The sequence below is a fragment of the Rhinolophus ferrumequinum genome, chromosome 22 (assembly GCF_004115265.2).
Source record: "Rhinolophus ferrumequinum isolate MPI-CBG mRhiFer1 chromosome 22, mRhiFer1_v1.p, whole genome shotgun sequence".
Classification (NCBI taxonomy): domain Eukaryota; kingdom Metazoa; phylum Chordata; class Mammalia; order Chiroptera; family Rhinolophidae; genus Rhinolophus; species Rhinolophus ferrumequinum.
The window spans coordinates 45,274,238-45,286,658 of record NC_046305.1 but is presented as its reverse complement, the minus strand read 5'-3'; the positions used below and the strand labels follow the sequence as shown (position 1 = coordinate 45,286,658).

General features: G+C 38.0%; 1 protein-coding gene across 1 annotated transcript; it reads left to right on the top strand.

Moving 5' to 3' along the window:
- The first annotated feature begins 291 nt into the window (after positions 1-291).
- On the top strand, positions 292-12,088 carry BCAS2 (BCAS2 pre-mRNA processing factor). The gene is made up of 7 exons (XM_033091989.1): positions 292-443; positions 553-645; positions 3,883-3,953; positions 6,027-6,188; positions 9,184-9,234; positions 9,845-9,925; positions 11,035-12,088. The coding sequence occupies exons 1-7, from the start codon at positions 351-353 to the stop codon at positions 11,159-11,161; spliced, it is 678 nt and encodes a 225-aa protein (XP_032947880.1). The 5' UTR covers positions 292-350; the 3' UTR covers positions 11,162-12,088.
- Positions 12,089-12,421: the final 333 nt, after the last annotated feature.

The window sequence follows — 12,421 nt, the reverse complement described above, 5'->3', positions numbered from 1 at the left end:
CCCTCCCAAAGTTTTAAAAGATTCCCCTCCCAGATATCAGCGTAGAGAGCAATTTCTGGAGGAAACCTCTACAAATTGCTGCCAGTCGGAAGCAAAAAAGTGGAGCAGGCGGGGACAGGAAATTGAGACAATCCACTCACTTTGGGAAACCACGACATTACGTCACCTCCGACCAAAAAAAAAAATGGCCGGCAGTCCCCAACAGCCTGACTTGCGCGCCTTCAGAATGAACAACTGAGCATGCGTCAAAGGCGAGACGCAGGCGACGTGAATTACATCGGCGACGGGCGCAGGCGTATTGAAGCGGGCCTGAGCCTGCGCAGACTCAGAAAACTCAGGCAAACCAAAGAATGGCGGGTACGGGGTTGGTGGCCGGAGAGGCCGTGGTGGATGCGCTGCCGTATTTTGACCAAGGCTATGAAGCACCTGGTGTGCGGGAAGCGGTGAGTTTGGGGTGTCTGTGTAGGTGACTCAGCGCTTGCTAGTCCTTAGTGTTGGAAGAAGCATCTTACAATTCGTTACCCCTACCCTGGCCCCTGTTCTCGTTCTTAGGCTGCGGCGCTGGTAGAGGAGGAAACTCGCAGATACCGACCTACCAAGAACTACCTGAGCTACCTGACAGCCCCGGATTATTCTGCTTTTGAAGTAAGTGTGTGTGATGTGTTGAGCCCAGCGTATGAACCAGGATTCCTGCGAATCTTTACTTTGTATTGAGATCCTTACCACGAAAAGTGGATTCTAAATTCCCGCTCTAAGTATTGCTTGTTTAGCTTATATAGGTACTTGTATCAGTCCATTGACAACAGCCAGATAGACAAGCCTTCTTCTCCGGGGTTCTTATTCTGAGACCCACAGAAGGACTTTCCGGGGCTCTGCAAACTACCTAACAACACAAAAAGTTAGTGTGTATGTTTTTCGGACATAGGTTCCTTGTGTAAATTCTCCGTGGGATCCTCTCCACTCTAAAACAAGTGATCTAAGGTTTTTAAGTGTATATACAGAAGGTGCCAAAAAAATGTATATACATTTTAAGAAAGGAAAAAACTATTAAAATTGTAATAATTAATGACACTAGCATTCATTTGATTAACGCCATCTTTTGAGCCAACATACTACACATTGCTACTGTAATTCAATTCAACTTTGAAAAGTAATACATAGATAACATCTCTTAAAATGTGTACTTTTTTTTGGCACCTCTGGCATATATGTATGCGTGTGTGAGATATATATATATATGTATGTATGTGTGTATATCTATACACATACATATATATACATACCTACACACATACATATATATACATACCTACATATATATTTATTTACATAAGCTCCTGAGAACCACTGGAGGGCAGCCTTTGTATAAAGCCTAGTAGATGTTCATCCAATGAATGTTCATCCAATGAATGACTGAAGGGACCAACCATATCGAAGTAATACACCATTTAAATATTTAGTCTAGAAGTGCACCCAAGATACTACTTAGGGTCTAATCAGCTAAATGAAATGTAAAATATTGTTTCTAAGTTAATGGATTCTCTTAAGCATTTTAATACATGTTTGGGTTCTTTTCCCTGTTATAGGTAACCATTTATTGATGAAAGCATTCTGTTATTAAAACACAATATTTATATTGAAGTAACATGAAAAAAGTACTGGCAAAGTTTTAAGTAGGAGAGAGATGTTCCTGTGATAAACGATTTTCTGGTGCTTTTTCTAAATGCTGTTACCCAAATATAGATGTGATCACATCAAGAACTAAGTACAGTGATGCTTTCATATTGGATTGATTCATGAAAGTTTCAGATAACTGCATTCAATCACAAACTTTTAAATACTTGAAACAGTTTTCTTTTTAGCTCTCTTAAATACAACATATGCTTCCTATCTTTATATTAGTATACTGATTATTTAACCTTTTTTAATAATAGGAACTCATAGTGGACTGGGCTCACCATCTCAGTCCTAAACATAGCCTTATATAATTATATGTTTATTATCCCAATTTTTTTAGACGGGAAAGGTGCAGCTTAGAGACACTAATTTGCCCTAAACCACCCCTCAAACTGACTTTGAAATTGATCTTCCATTAATTCACTTAACAACTATTTATGAAGGTGTGTTCTATGCCAGGTAGAGGGGAACAGGATAGGTAAGGCCCATACCCATGGAGGTTACATTCTAGAGCAGGGGTGTCCAAACTTTTTTCAACGGTTTTCACCAAGGCCCATATGCGGTAAAATACACAAACAGCCGGACCACTCACTCGAGGTGAAGCACGTATTGCCTCACCTGGTTTATTTAAGTAAACTAAATATATTTTGGGAATTTGCTGTGGGCCAATTGACAATGGATTGCGGGCCGCAGTTTGGATACCCCTGTTCTAGAGTGTAGAGACAGACAAGTCAGAAGATAAGAGGTTATTGATAAAGCTACACAGAGAAGTAAAGTAGCGATGTGATACAGTGATTGGGCGACTACTTTAGATAGGATGGTTGAGGAAGGCCTAGGGGAGCTGGGATGGGAGTGCCCCATGGGCAGGGATCTTTTTTGTCTTCTTCACCACCGTATCTTCATCACTTAGTACAGTGTCTGACACACAGTAGACACCCAAATATTTATCAGTTGAATGTATGGAGAGCTTCTAATGCAGTTTTATTTAATGAATGCTTAGTGTATGCCAGGCATGCCCAGAGTTCTTTTCGTGACTTAGCTCCGTGAACATTGGCTCAGTCTTTGGACAGAGTTGAGTTAAAACTCCAGACCTCTCACTTACTGGCCGTGTGAGTTAGGTAACTGCTCTTATGTTAATGGCTCAAGACTGTTTGTACTGCATTTTTAGTATCTCATCTAATTGTTAGTTGTTACTCTTTGTCACTGTATATAGCCTCTAGCTAGAATACTCGGGTTTTCTGCAGGAAACTAGATAACTGCATTTTCTTAGAGTTGTGTGTAACTCAGTAATAGTCAAAAAAAACGGCTTTCTCAGTAAGAAACACTTAATGCAAAACTTTGAAACAAGAAATGTGGGCTTCTGGAAGGCCGTTTTTGCTTACTCTTTAGTCTAATTGTTAAAAATTCTGAAGTCCTCAAAAAATTGAAATTACATGGAATAAGTGAGATATTACTGTAAATGCTTCACTTAAGCAGTTCTTTGTACTCAGGGCTGGAAATGTGCAGAACAGAAATGAAATAGGATATTGACCAAAACATTGAACCCAAAACAATAGTTATGCCACTTTTTTTTTTTAATAGTAAAATTGTTAGTGTTAGACCAGATAGCAAAAACCAGTTCCTTTTTCACCCATTCCCCTCTTCTCCATTCTTCGCAAAGTGTGAAAACAGTAGACGGGACCAAACACGAAAGTATAGACTTGGGCCCATAGCCCTAAGCAAATTATTTTACGTCCAAGTCCTCTCTTCCTCTGCCCCCAATGAACACTTAGATACTTGGTTCTCAACAGTGGCTTCGCTTTACGATCAACTGGTGAATTAAAAACGAAAGCTATAGTTATGTCCAGTCTCCACCTCAAAACAATTAAAAGAGAGTGGGAGGAGATGGTGAGATGTGGCTAGGGTTGGTATTATTTTCAAAGCTTCCAGCTGATTCTAAAGTGCTGCTGGGACTGGGAATCACCGATCTAGGATTCATCCTTTTCTCTGTGGGCCCCTTTACATATGAAGTGTGTGTGTTCTTCTCCAGATCCTAGAGAGCATTTAACACAGAGAAGACTTGGCAGAAGAGAAATGATCTGTTATTATATAATGGATAATATCAAATATAAATATGTAAATAAGTTAGATTCATTGTTTGGTGGTTTTTCATTTTAATTGTTGACACGATTTTGGAAATAATTCTTTCTCTGATTTATACATCAGACTGACATAATGAGAAATGAATTTGAAAGACTGGCTGCTCGGCAACCAATTGAATTGCTCAGTATGAAACGGTAAGTCCTATCTCTGGGTTCAGCTGCGCTCAGATCATTGTTTAGTTAGTAAAACTACTGTAGTCATGTCAAAAGAAATGTTGAAAAGGAAAAAAATCCTTGTCTGTTTTTACATTTTTTGTTTTTTCATAAAATGGTGGTTCATATAATCCTGTGTTTATGTTCAAAGATATTCTTTGCACCGTTATTTAAAAATGTAAAATATTTTAAAATCCAACTACAGGCGAATGGTAGATTGTAATGAAGTTCATATTTAAGAATTCCCAGGGACCGGCCCGGTGGCTCAGGCAGTTAGAGCTCCATGCTCCTAACTCTGAAGGCTGCCGGTTCGATTCCCACATGGGCCAGTGGGCTCCCAACCACAAGGTTGCCGGTTCAATTCCTCGAGTCCCGCAAGGGATGGTGGGCTATGCCCCCTGCAACTAGCAACTAGCAACGGCAACTGGACCTGGAGCTGAGCTGCGCCCTCCACAACTAAGACTGAAAGGACAACAACTTGAAGCTGAACGGCACCCTCCACAACTAAGATTGAAAGGACAACAACTTGACTTGGGGAAAAAAAAGTCCTGGAAGTACACACTGTTCCCCAATAAAAATCTTTAAAAAAAAAAAAAAAAAAAAAAGAATTCCCAAAGAAATGTTCCTGGTTAGACATGTAGTTCTTCACTGATAAAACAAGTGTTATGACTTCTGGTGATCCCTGCTTTGCTCTTTCTTACACAAGACAGCTTTAGTAAATGCAGCGTGCACGGGTAGTTTCACTTTGCTCCACTCTCTCCCCTCCCTTGCCACTTTACTACAAAACTGTCTCTACTTCCTCAGGGGAAAAAACAAAACAAAACCACCCTTTGTCACTTTCTCTAACATGGAGAATTGGGTTGCTTAACATCTGAGGCCCCTTTCAACTCTAAAATCATAGACTATGGAATTACAAGAACACAGTCATCTATCAGAGCGGAGTCCTTCAAGAGAGGGCCACGTGCACAGTAGGCCTATCCTCAGCATATGCGGAGACTGTAAGAGGCATTTGAGTCTGTAGAACCAGAGGACCAGGTTTCTTGTGCTCCATTGCCTGTCTGGTCTGAGGGCTAAAAGCAGGACGACTTCTAGGACTCAGCTCTCCCATCTTCAGGTGCTTCTGCTCTCAAGATTTTCATGATGGTAGCTCCTGCAGGGAAGTGTATTTCAAACCATCGATCGGTTCATTAAGCAGCAGATTGTGAAGTACATTTAGTAAGACACCGCAGCACTTTTTTAAGGTAATAGGATAGAAAATGTCAATATATTGCATGTAAAGATCAGTAGTTTTGTGAAACTTTTGTTCAGCTATGGGTGTTCGTGTACTGAGTCACTGAAGAAAGGTCTTATTGTAGGTTATAGTTAGAAGTTTGAAAAATGCTACATTTGTACTTGTATGTGTAAAGTTCATTACTTCTTGATCCCAGTTGCATATCCCTCCATTTTTTTGAAGGAATAATTTGGAATTTTTACAGTATTTGGTAAAAATACTAAAATGGAAATTAAAACTTACTCTGTAGTAGTTCTAATAATGAGCTGAGGTTTAGAAAGAGTGCATTTATTTGCTGGCTCTGTTGGCATGTTGAAGGACTGGGTAGTTTGAAGAGAGAACAGAGTGAGGTCCAGTATTTTTCTCGAGAGGGGTGTGGGTACGTGAACGTGAGGATGGATGAATGTAGGTGTTTTTACAAAAACGACAGCATAGTTTTTTGTATCCTACTTTTTTCCCATAGTGTGTTACAGTCACGTTAATGGTTTAAGTATTCTTCAGTAATCTCATTTAATAGCTAATGTAACAATGCTTTATATGAATGGACCGTAGTTCAGTGAATCACTTCACATTGATGTGAACAATTTTTTGTTACTATATATAATGATGCTAAATCTTATTTGTAAGATGTTTGTTTCTTAGGATAAATAGGTTTCTTATTGCAAGGTCTTCATCTTATTTTCAGTCTTCTGTAGTTTTCACAGTGTAGGTAGACCCTCGGTTGGGAGGAGAGATTAAAGGTTTGGGGGAATATGTGATTTTATTTTATTTTTGTTTAATTTCAGATATGAACTTCCAGCCCCTTCCTCGGGTCAGAAAAATGACATTACTGCATGGCAAGAATGTGTAAACAATTCTATGGCCCAGTTAGAGCATCAAGCGGTTCGAATTGAGAATCTAGAACTAATGTCACAGCATGGATGCAATGCCTGGAAAGTATATAATGAGTAAGAAGCTTTTTGTGTTTCTTTAAATGCATCCCATCCACAGCTTTGGTATTTTTTTAAATGTGGGAAGTAGGATAGGGGAAGTGGGATAAAAATAGTAGAGCTGAACTTTCACTTGGGATCATGACCTAAAACCACAACCCATATGAAAGGCCACTGCTTTGAGCCCCACCTCAAAGCTGGAGTACCAGGGGAACATAAACCTAACAACCATGTTTATTGTATAATATTGTAATAAAATGAGTTCTGAGGTCTGATTCACAAATCACAACTTGGTAGAATGTAATCGTTAACGTGGGGAATTGTTTATACAGTTGATTCCAGTTGCTTCCATGTTATGTTGTATAAAAGTGGCCTTGAATACTGAATTAGCAAATACTGTATCATTTCTCCTGAGGGAAATATGTACATGTGTGTCTATGCACATCTCACGTAGATTACAATCTTAAATGCTAAACACACGCATCCTGGCAGATTCTATTTTCTTCATTTTATAAAAGAGAAAACAAGGTTCAGCAGTGTTAAGTAACTAACCAGAGTCGGCAATTAAACTCCATCCTTTGGTGTTCTCTGTATGAGACTTTAAACAAGGCAGAGCGTCTCCTGGTTCCACTACAGCTGGAAACATGCACATCCGGGAACTCAAATTTTTCCCTGCTCTGAGCATTCTGTGAATGATTGCAAAACACTGTAAGTGTTGATTTTGGGGTTACAAATAAATTTGAGTGAGTAGGAAAATTCACAAATACGAAATCTGGACATAATAAGAATCGACCGTAAGTACACGAGAAACAACACTGCCAAAACAAGCCACTGAGCTCCTATTCCTGTTCCATATAACGAGCTGTAGCTTTAGGTTTTATTATCTACCTGGGATTCAGTTTTCTTATTTGTAATATTCAGCAGTTAGATTATGATCTCTGTGGCCCCTTGGAGCCCCCAAAACCCCCTGAATGTCTTAACAGTTTGAGAACAGGCCACTGAACCTCATGACTGAGCATAAAACTGTTTCTTAGAGTATGTTTCCTGAAAAAAATAAAGCAAAAATCACAAAATGATAAATACCTTTCCTCATATTTTCAGAATTATGTTTTAAATTTGTATGGACACACAAAGGATCCAGTAGGCAAAATCTAGAATTTGGAAAACTACAGAGCAAACAATTCAGTTTCTTTTGTAAGTTGCGAGGGAGATAAATGAAAAATGGGGTGAGGGTGATAAAGAAATTAAAGAGACAGATTAATCAAAAAAATATTTGTGTGTCAAAATGGAAAAATGGGATCCTTGTCCCCAAGAAGCTTTATCAAGATGAGATAAAATACTCTGTGCCAAATAACCGGTAGTCTGTTTTTGGCAGTGTGGGGGCAAGTGCTGCATTGTGTGTTATGGTCTGTGAACTACAGAGATCCAGAGAAGGGACAGTAAAAATTAGGGTCATTAAGAAGGGGTGAAATTGGGACACTTAGAGGAGAGCAAGAATATCCCAGGAATAGAGAAGAACGTGGATGCAGGGGCAACAAACAAACAAACGTTAAATCGAAGAGCGCGCAGCTTTCAACTTGCCTAGAAACTTTTAATAATTTCCCATTACCTACAAGGTAAGGTTCAGACCATTTCACTTAGCATTCAAGGCGAAAGGCTTTTACCTCAGTTGTAGACTTTGACTCCAGCCAAACCAGTCCTCTCTGGTGAGTATCAGACACCCTGCCCCTGGGCCCTTCCTCATGCCTCGCCTCCTCCTGGAATGCCTTTACCTATTCTACCCAGATTCAATTTAGTTAAGGCCCAACTCTAATCGACTTCCTTGTGTGCTCTAATAGAAATTCTGCCTCTGGTGCTCTCTCCCTCTCTTTGTAACTACACTAATTCCTATGTAGTAACTATACTAATAGTTACCACATAGTAACTACGCTAATAGTTACTATATAGTAGCCATATTAATTACTATGCGCATCACTTATTTTCCGTTAATTCCGTAACACTTCATAGTGTTGGCCATTCCCCTTAGCATGTCCCCTCCAAACCCAATGGGTACTTCTCCAGAGGAGGTGTACTATATGTTATCAAAGTAAATTTTCTTTCCTTGTGAAAGGATTTGAGAGCATCAAACATCCTGGGCACAAACTTATAGCTCAAAGTAGGTCTTGGTGCAGGACCACTAAAAAATCGTATTTTGTAATACGGAGAGAATTCTGTACTTGCAACTAAAGGGATACCTTCAGGGTCATCCCCTGATTGCTATAAATAAGCAGCCTTAGCCCTAGCAATGTCACATGACTCATCCAAGGACACGCAACTATTCAGGGCAGAGCTGGGACTAGAACCTATCTTCTGATTCCCATGATACACTGCAGTAAGTTTTACCAGGTCAGAATACTTGAGGAGGGACCTGTACAAGTAAGAGGGAGATGGAAGAAGGGGGGAGACAACAAGTAAACTGGGCTTTCAGGAAGAAGTAATTCAGAGTAAAGTTCCCAGTTAATGGTCAGTTTTCTTTTCTCTCTAGGTATCAGGAGACAGGAGGGGAGAATGACAAGATAAATGGAGATACCGAAATATAGGAATACAAGGGGGTTTACCTGGGTATATTCATATTAGATAGTTTCCGTCTTCTCTGAAAAGTAATGGCAGTTTAAGAAGTGATGTAAGTTCACAAAATCAGAGTATCAGTAAACTGCTTGGGCTCCAGAGTTTAAAAGACCTGAAATAGAATTCAGCTCTGACCTATGTTACCTTGACCAAGTTACTTAATCCTTTTAAGTTTATTTTCCTCTCATGTGAAGTAGGGATAATCATACCTACCTTAGAGAATTCTTGTGAAAGTTAAATCAGCTAATATTTATAGAGTGTCTAACATGGTGTTTGGCACAGAGAGCTCAATAAATACTAACTTTTTAAGCAGAAAAATTTGACCTTGTGTCAACTAGATCACTTTTAGTTGGTACTATTAAATTTTAATGTACATTAATCTGATTTTTCTCTTTTCCTTCCTTAGAAATCTGGTTCATATGATTGAACATGCACAGAAAGAACTCCAGAAGTTAAGGTAAATTGTGTTTTCCTCTTATTTCAGAATAAAGTTTAGGTGAACCCTTAATAAATAGAGTGAGATGAAAAGGGAACCGATGGACTGTATTGTCATATGAGAGTAAGCCTTTGTCTAGCATATGGTGTTGGGTTTGCCCTACCTTAGTAGAGGAGAAATAGACTGAGATCTGAAAACAACTATCTACCATGTCATTTGCAATTTGCAAGTGTGTAAATATTGAAAAGGCACTTTTAAAAGGAGGAAAATTTGCAGAGTAACATGTATATTCTGATTTATGTTTAAGGGAAAAAAACAAAACCCTCAACATGCACATACATATACAGGAAAGAGTCTGGAAGGACACCCACCAAACACTGAACATTTATCGGGGAAGAGAAGCACGTGGGAGGAGGCACCTTCAATTTTTAATCTGTGTGTGTGTGTGTGTGTGTGTGTTTTCACAGCTTGTTTTATGAAATTTGTAATTGAAAAATAGAAGAAAGTTAATTCTTGAAATTCTGTGACTGTTCTTCTCAAGGGATTAAAGATGTATTGATTATAGATTTTTCTGTTGATTTTTGGGTCTTATATTAAAATGTAGGTGTGTTGTATAAATAATTTTTTACAGGAAACATATTCAGGATTTAAACTGGCAGCGAAAGAATATGCAACTCACAGCTGGATCTAAATTAAGAGAAATGGAGTCAACGTGAGTACCCACAATTCCATCATCTTTTAAATTGTTAAGCCAATTTAAGATCAAGATTCAACAATATGATTTAAATAGTATTCAAATGGGATGCCACAAGTGTCAGAGAAATGCTGTTTTCTGAATCCTGCTCTTGGTTGCCTTGCCTCTTTCTTGAATTATGGACTCGGAAGGCAGTGAAAGAGTTACATAACCAAAATTTGAACCACTGCGAGTTGATTCTGTTCTTTGAGTGCCCTGTTTGCAGTTCATTATTTCTGCTCTGAATAGGATTCTGCCTGTTTTAAAAGGGGAAAAAAAAATATCTATTTTTTAATCTTTGCAGAAAGTATGGAGATTCCATACTTTCTTGATAATTTGTTTGTGTCTCAGTTTTTTAATCCCTTGTTTATATATTTTATTTTTTAAATGATCTTCACATACACACATAAGTTTGTACAAATCCCTAAAAATAATCATGAATTTCTATATAATTGACAATTTCTCTTTTCTTTTTTACTTTGTGATTTCTCTGTCCTCCCTCCCTCCATCTCCCACATCATTCTCCTTGTTCTAGCTTCCCATTCACCTCCATGGACCCCATGTTATCTATTATACATCTTTTCATATTTTTCTTCCAGTTTATATAATCTTCTAAATTTACATGTGTGTTTCCTTTTATTTGTAAGGTTTTTGTTTCTTGTTTTTGTTTTTTTTCCTCTGGGAGAGGAGGAAGGCTCCTTGAATCTCTGGAATTTTTTCTTAATCAATTCTAGAAATTTCTCCACCATTTTACTTTAAGTATTTCCTCTACCCTGTATTCTCTCCTTGTTGGTTAATCCAATTAAATACTGTCTTACTCTTTCTTCTCTCTTCAACTCTTTCTAATTTCCTTTTCTTTTTAACTGAATTTTTTATTTTAAAATAATCAGAGATTCTCATTCAGTTGTAAGAGATACTGCAGAGATCCTGTGTGCCCTTTACCCACTTCCCCTTTGGGCCTCAGGTTTTTAAATGGAAAGTTAAAAGCGAAGGTTAGTGTTATGGCCCTGGCTGAAAATGTGTATCTGATAAGACACTCCAAGAGAAATTTCACAATGAATAATGTTTTCTTTATTTTTCTATTCTAGTTGGGTATCTCTGGTCAGTAAGAATTATGAGATTGAAAGGACTATTGTGCAATTAGAAAATGAAATCTTTCAAATTAAGCAGCAACATGGAGAAGCCAACAAAGAAAACATCCGACAAGACTTCTGAAAAGACAGATTGATTCGGTGGGTAGAAAGAAAGGCAAGTTGGGCTTTCACAGAAGATCAGGCATCTGAACTATGAAGATCAGTGGCATGTTACAGAAGTCATCAGTGGTTAAGTGTTGAGAACCATGGAAAGTGGACTGTTATGTGCTATTTGTACATTAGCAAAATAAAAAGTTTCAACTTGGCGGTATGTTTTTTGCCATAAAAAACAAAAAACAAAAAACTTTAGACTTCTAAAATAACTATTACTTTAGAATAATATTATACCAGAATTAATTTTGAGCCACTTGGACCATATTTTGTGTTCAAGAGATCTTTGTTGAAAGTTTTCAACTTGTACAAGACGTTGAAAACTTTTGGTTTATGTTTTTCAAATAAAGAGGTAGTTCTACAAATTCTTGATACCAAACAAGACTGAAGGAATACCGTGCTCCATGTATGTCATCTGTCACCATTCTCTTCCTAGGTAACAGCTACATAAGGCTTAGTGGGTGCTTAGTAAAGCGTTCTACACGCTTTAGGTAGATGAACTAAACTTACATGAATAAAAAAATCATTTGATCCTCACAAAAAACTTAGAAAGTAGGTACTGTTGTTCCCATACACAGACTCATAACAGGCACTGATTTAACTTGCCCAAATTTTATAGCTAGAAAGTGTCATCCGGGTTTCAAGCCAGAGTTGTGTTCTTACCCCTCTACTGCTAGGGAATTAAAAAGTATAAAAGATTCCTGCCCAGTTCAGAAAACAGATTTGCAGCATATCAAAGAATAAATAGTCTTCATGTACAAAGACCTTTACAAATCACTGCTTCATATTTATGAGAGGGGAAAAAAGAATTGCATTTCATTTTTTTCTATTTTTTTAAATTGACTTTTATTCTTTTTTTTTTCTTTTAACTTTTATTTTATTTAAGTGTATTTTTCCAGCACCCATCAGTTCTAAGTCAAGTAATTGTTTCAATCTAGTGTGGAGGGCACAGCTCACAGTGGCCCATGTGCGGATTGAACCGGCAACCTTGTTAAGAGCACTGTGCTCTAAGCTATCCAGCCGCCCCTAAGAATTACATTTTAATTTTAACATGTTTAAAAAAAAAAGACGGGTTGAGCACGAAATGTTGTAATCTTTTGATTTATTTTTTAAAACTATATTTTTGTCCCTTTGGAGGATTCATTCCACTATTGCCTGATCCAACTTGCTGCACCCACTTGGCCCAAAGAAACTATATCTTCTGCTCTTCCTTGCCTGAGAGACTACATTT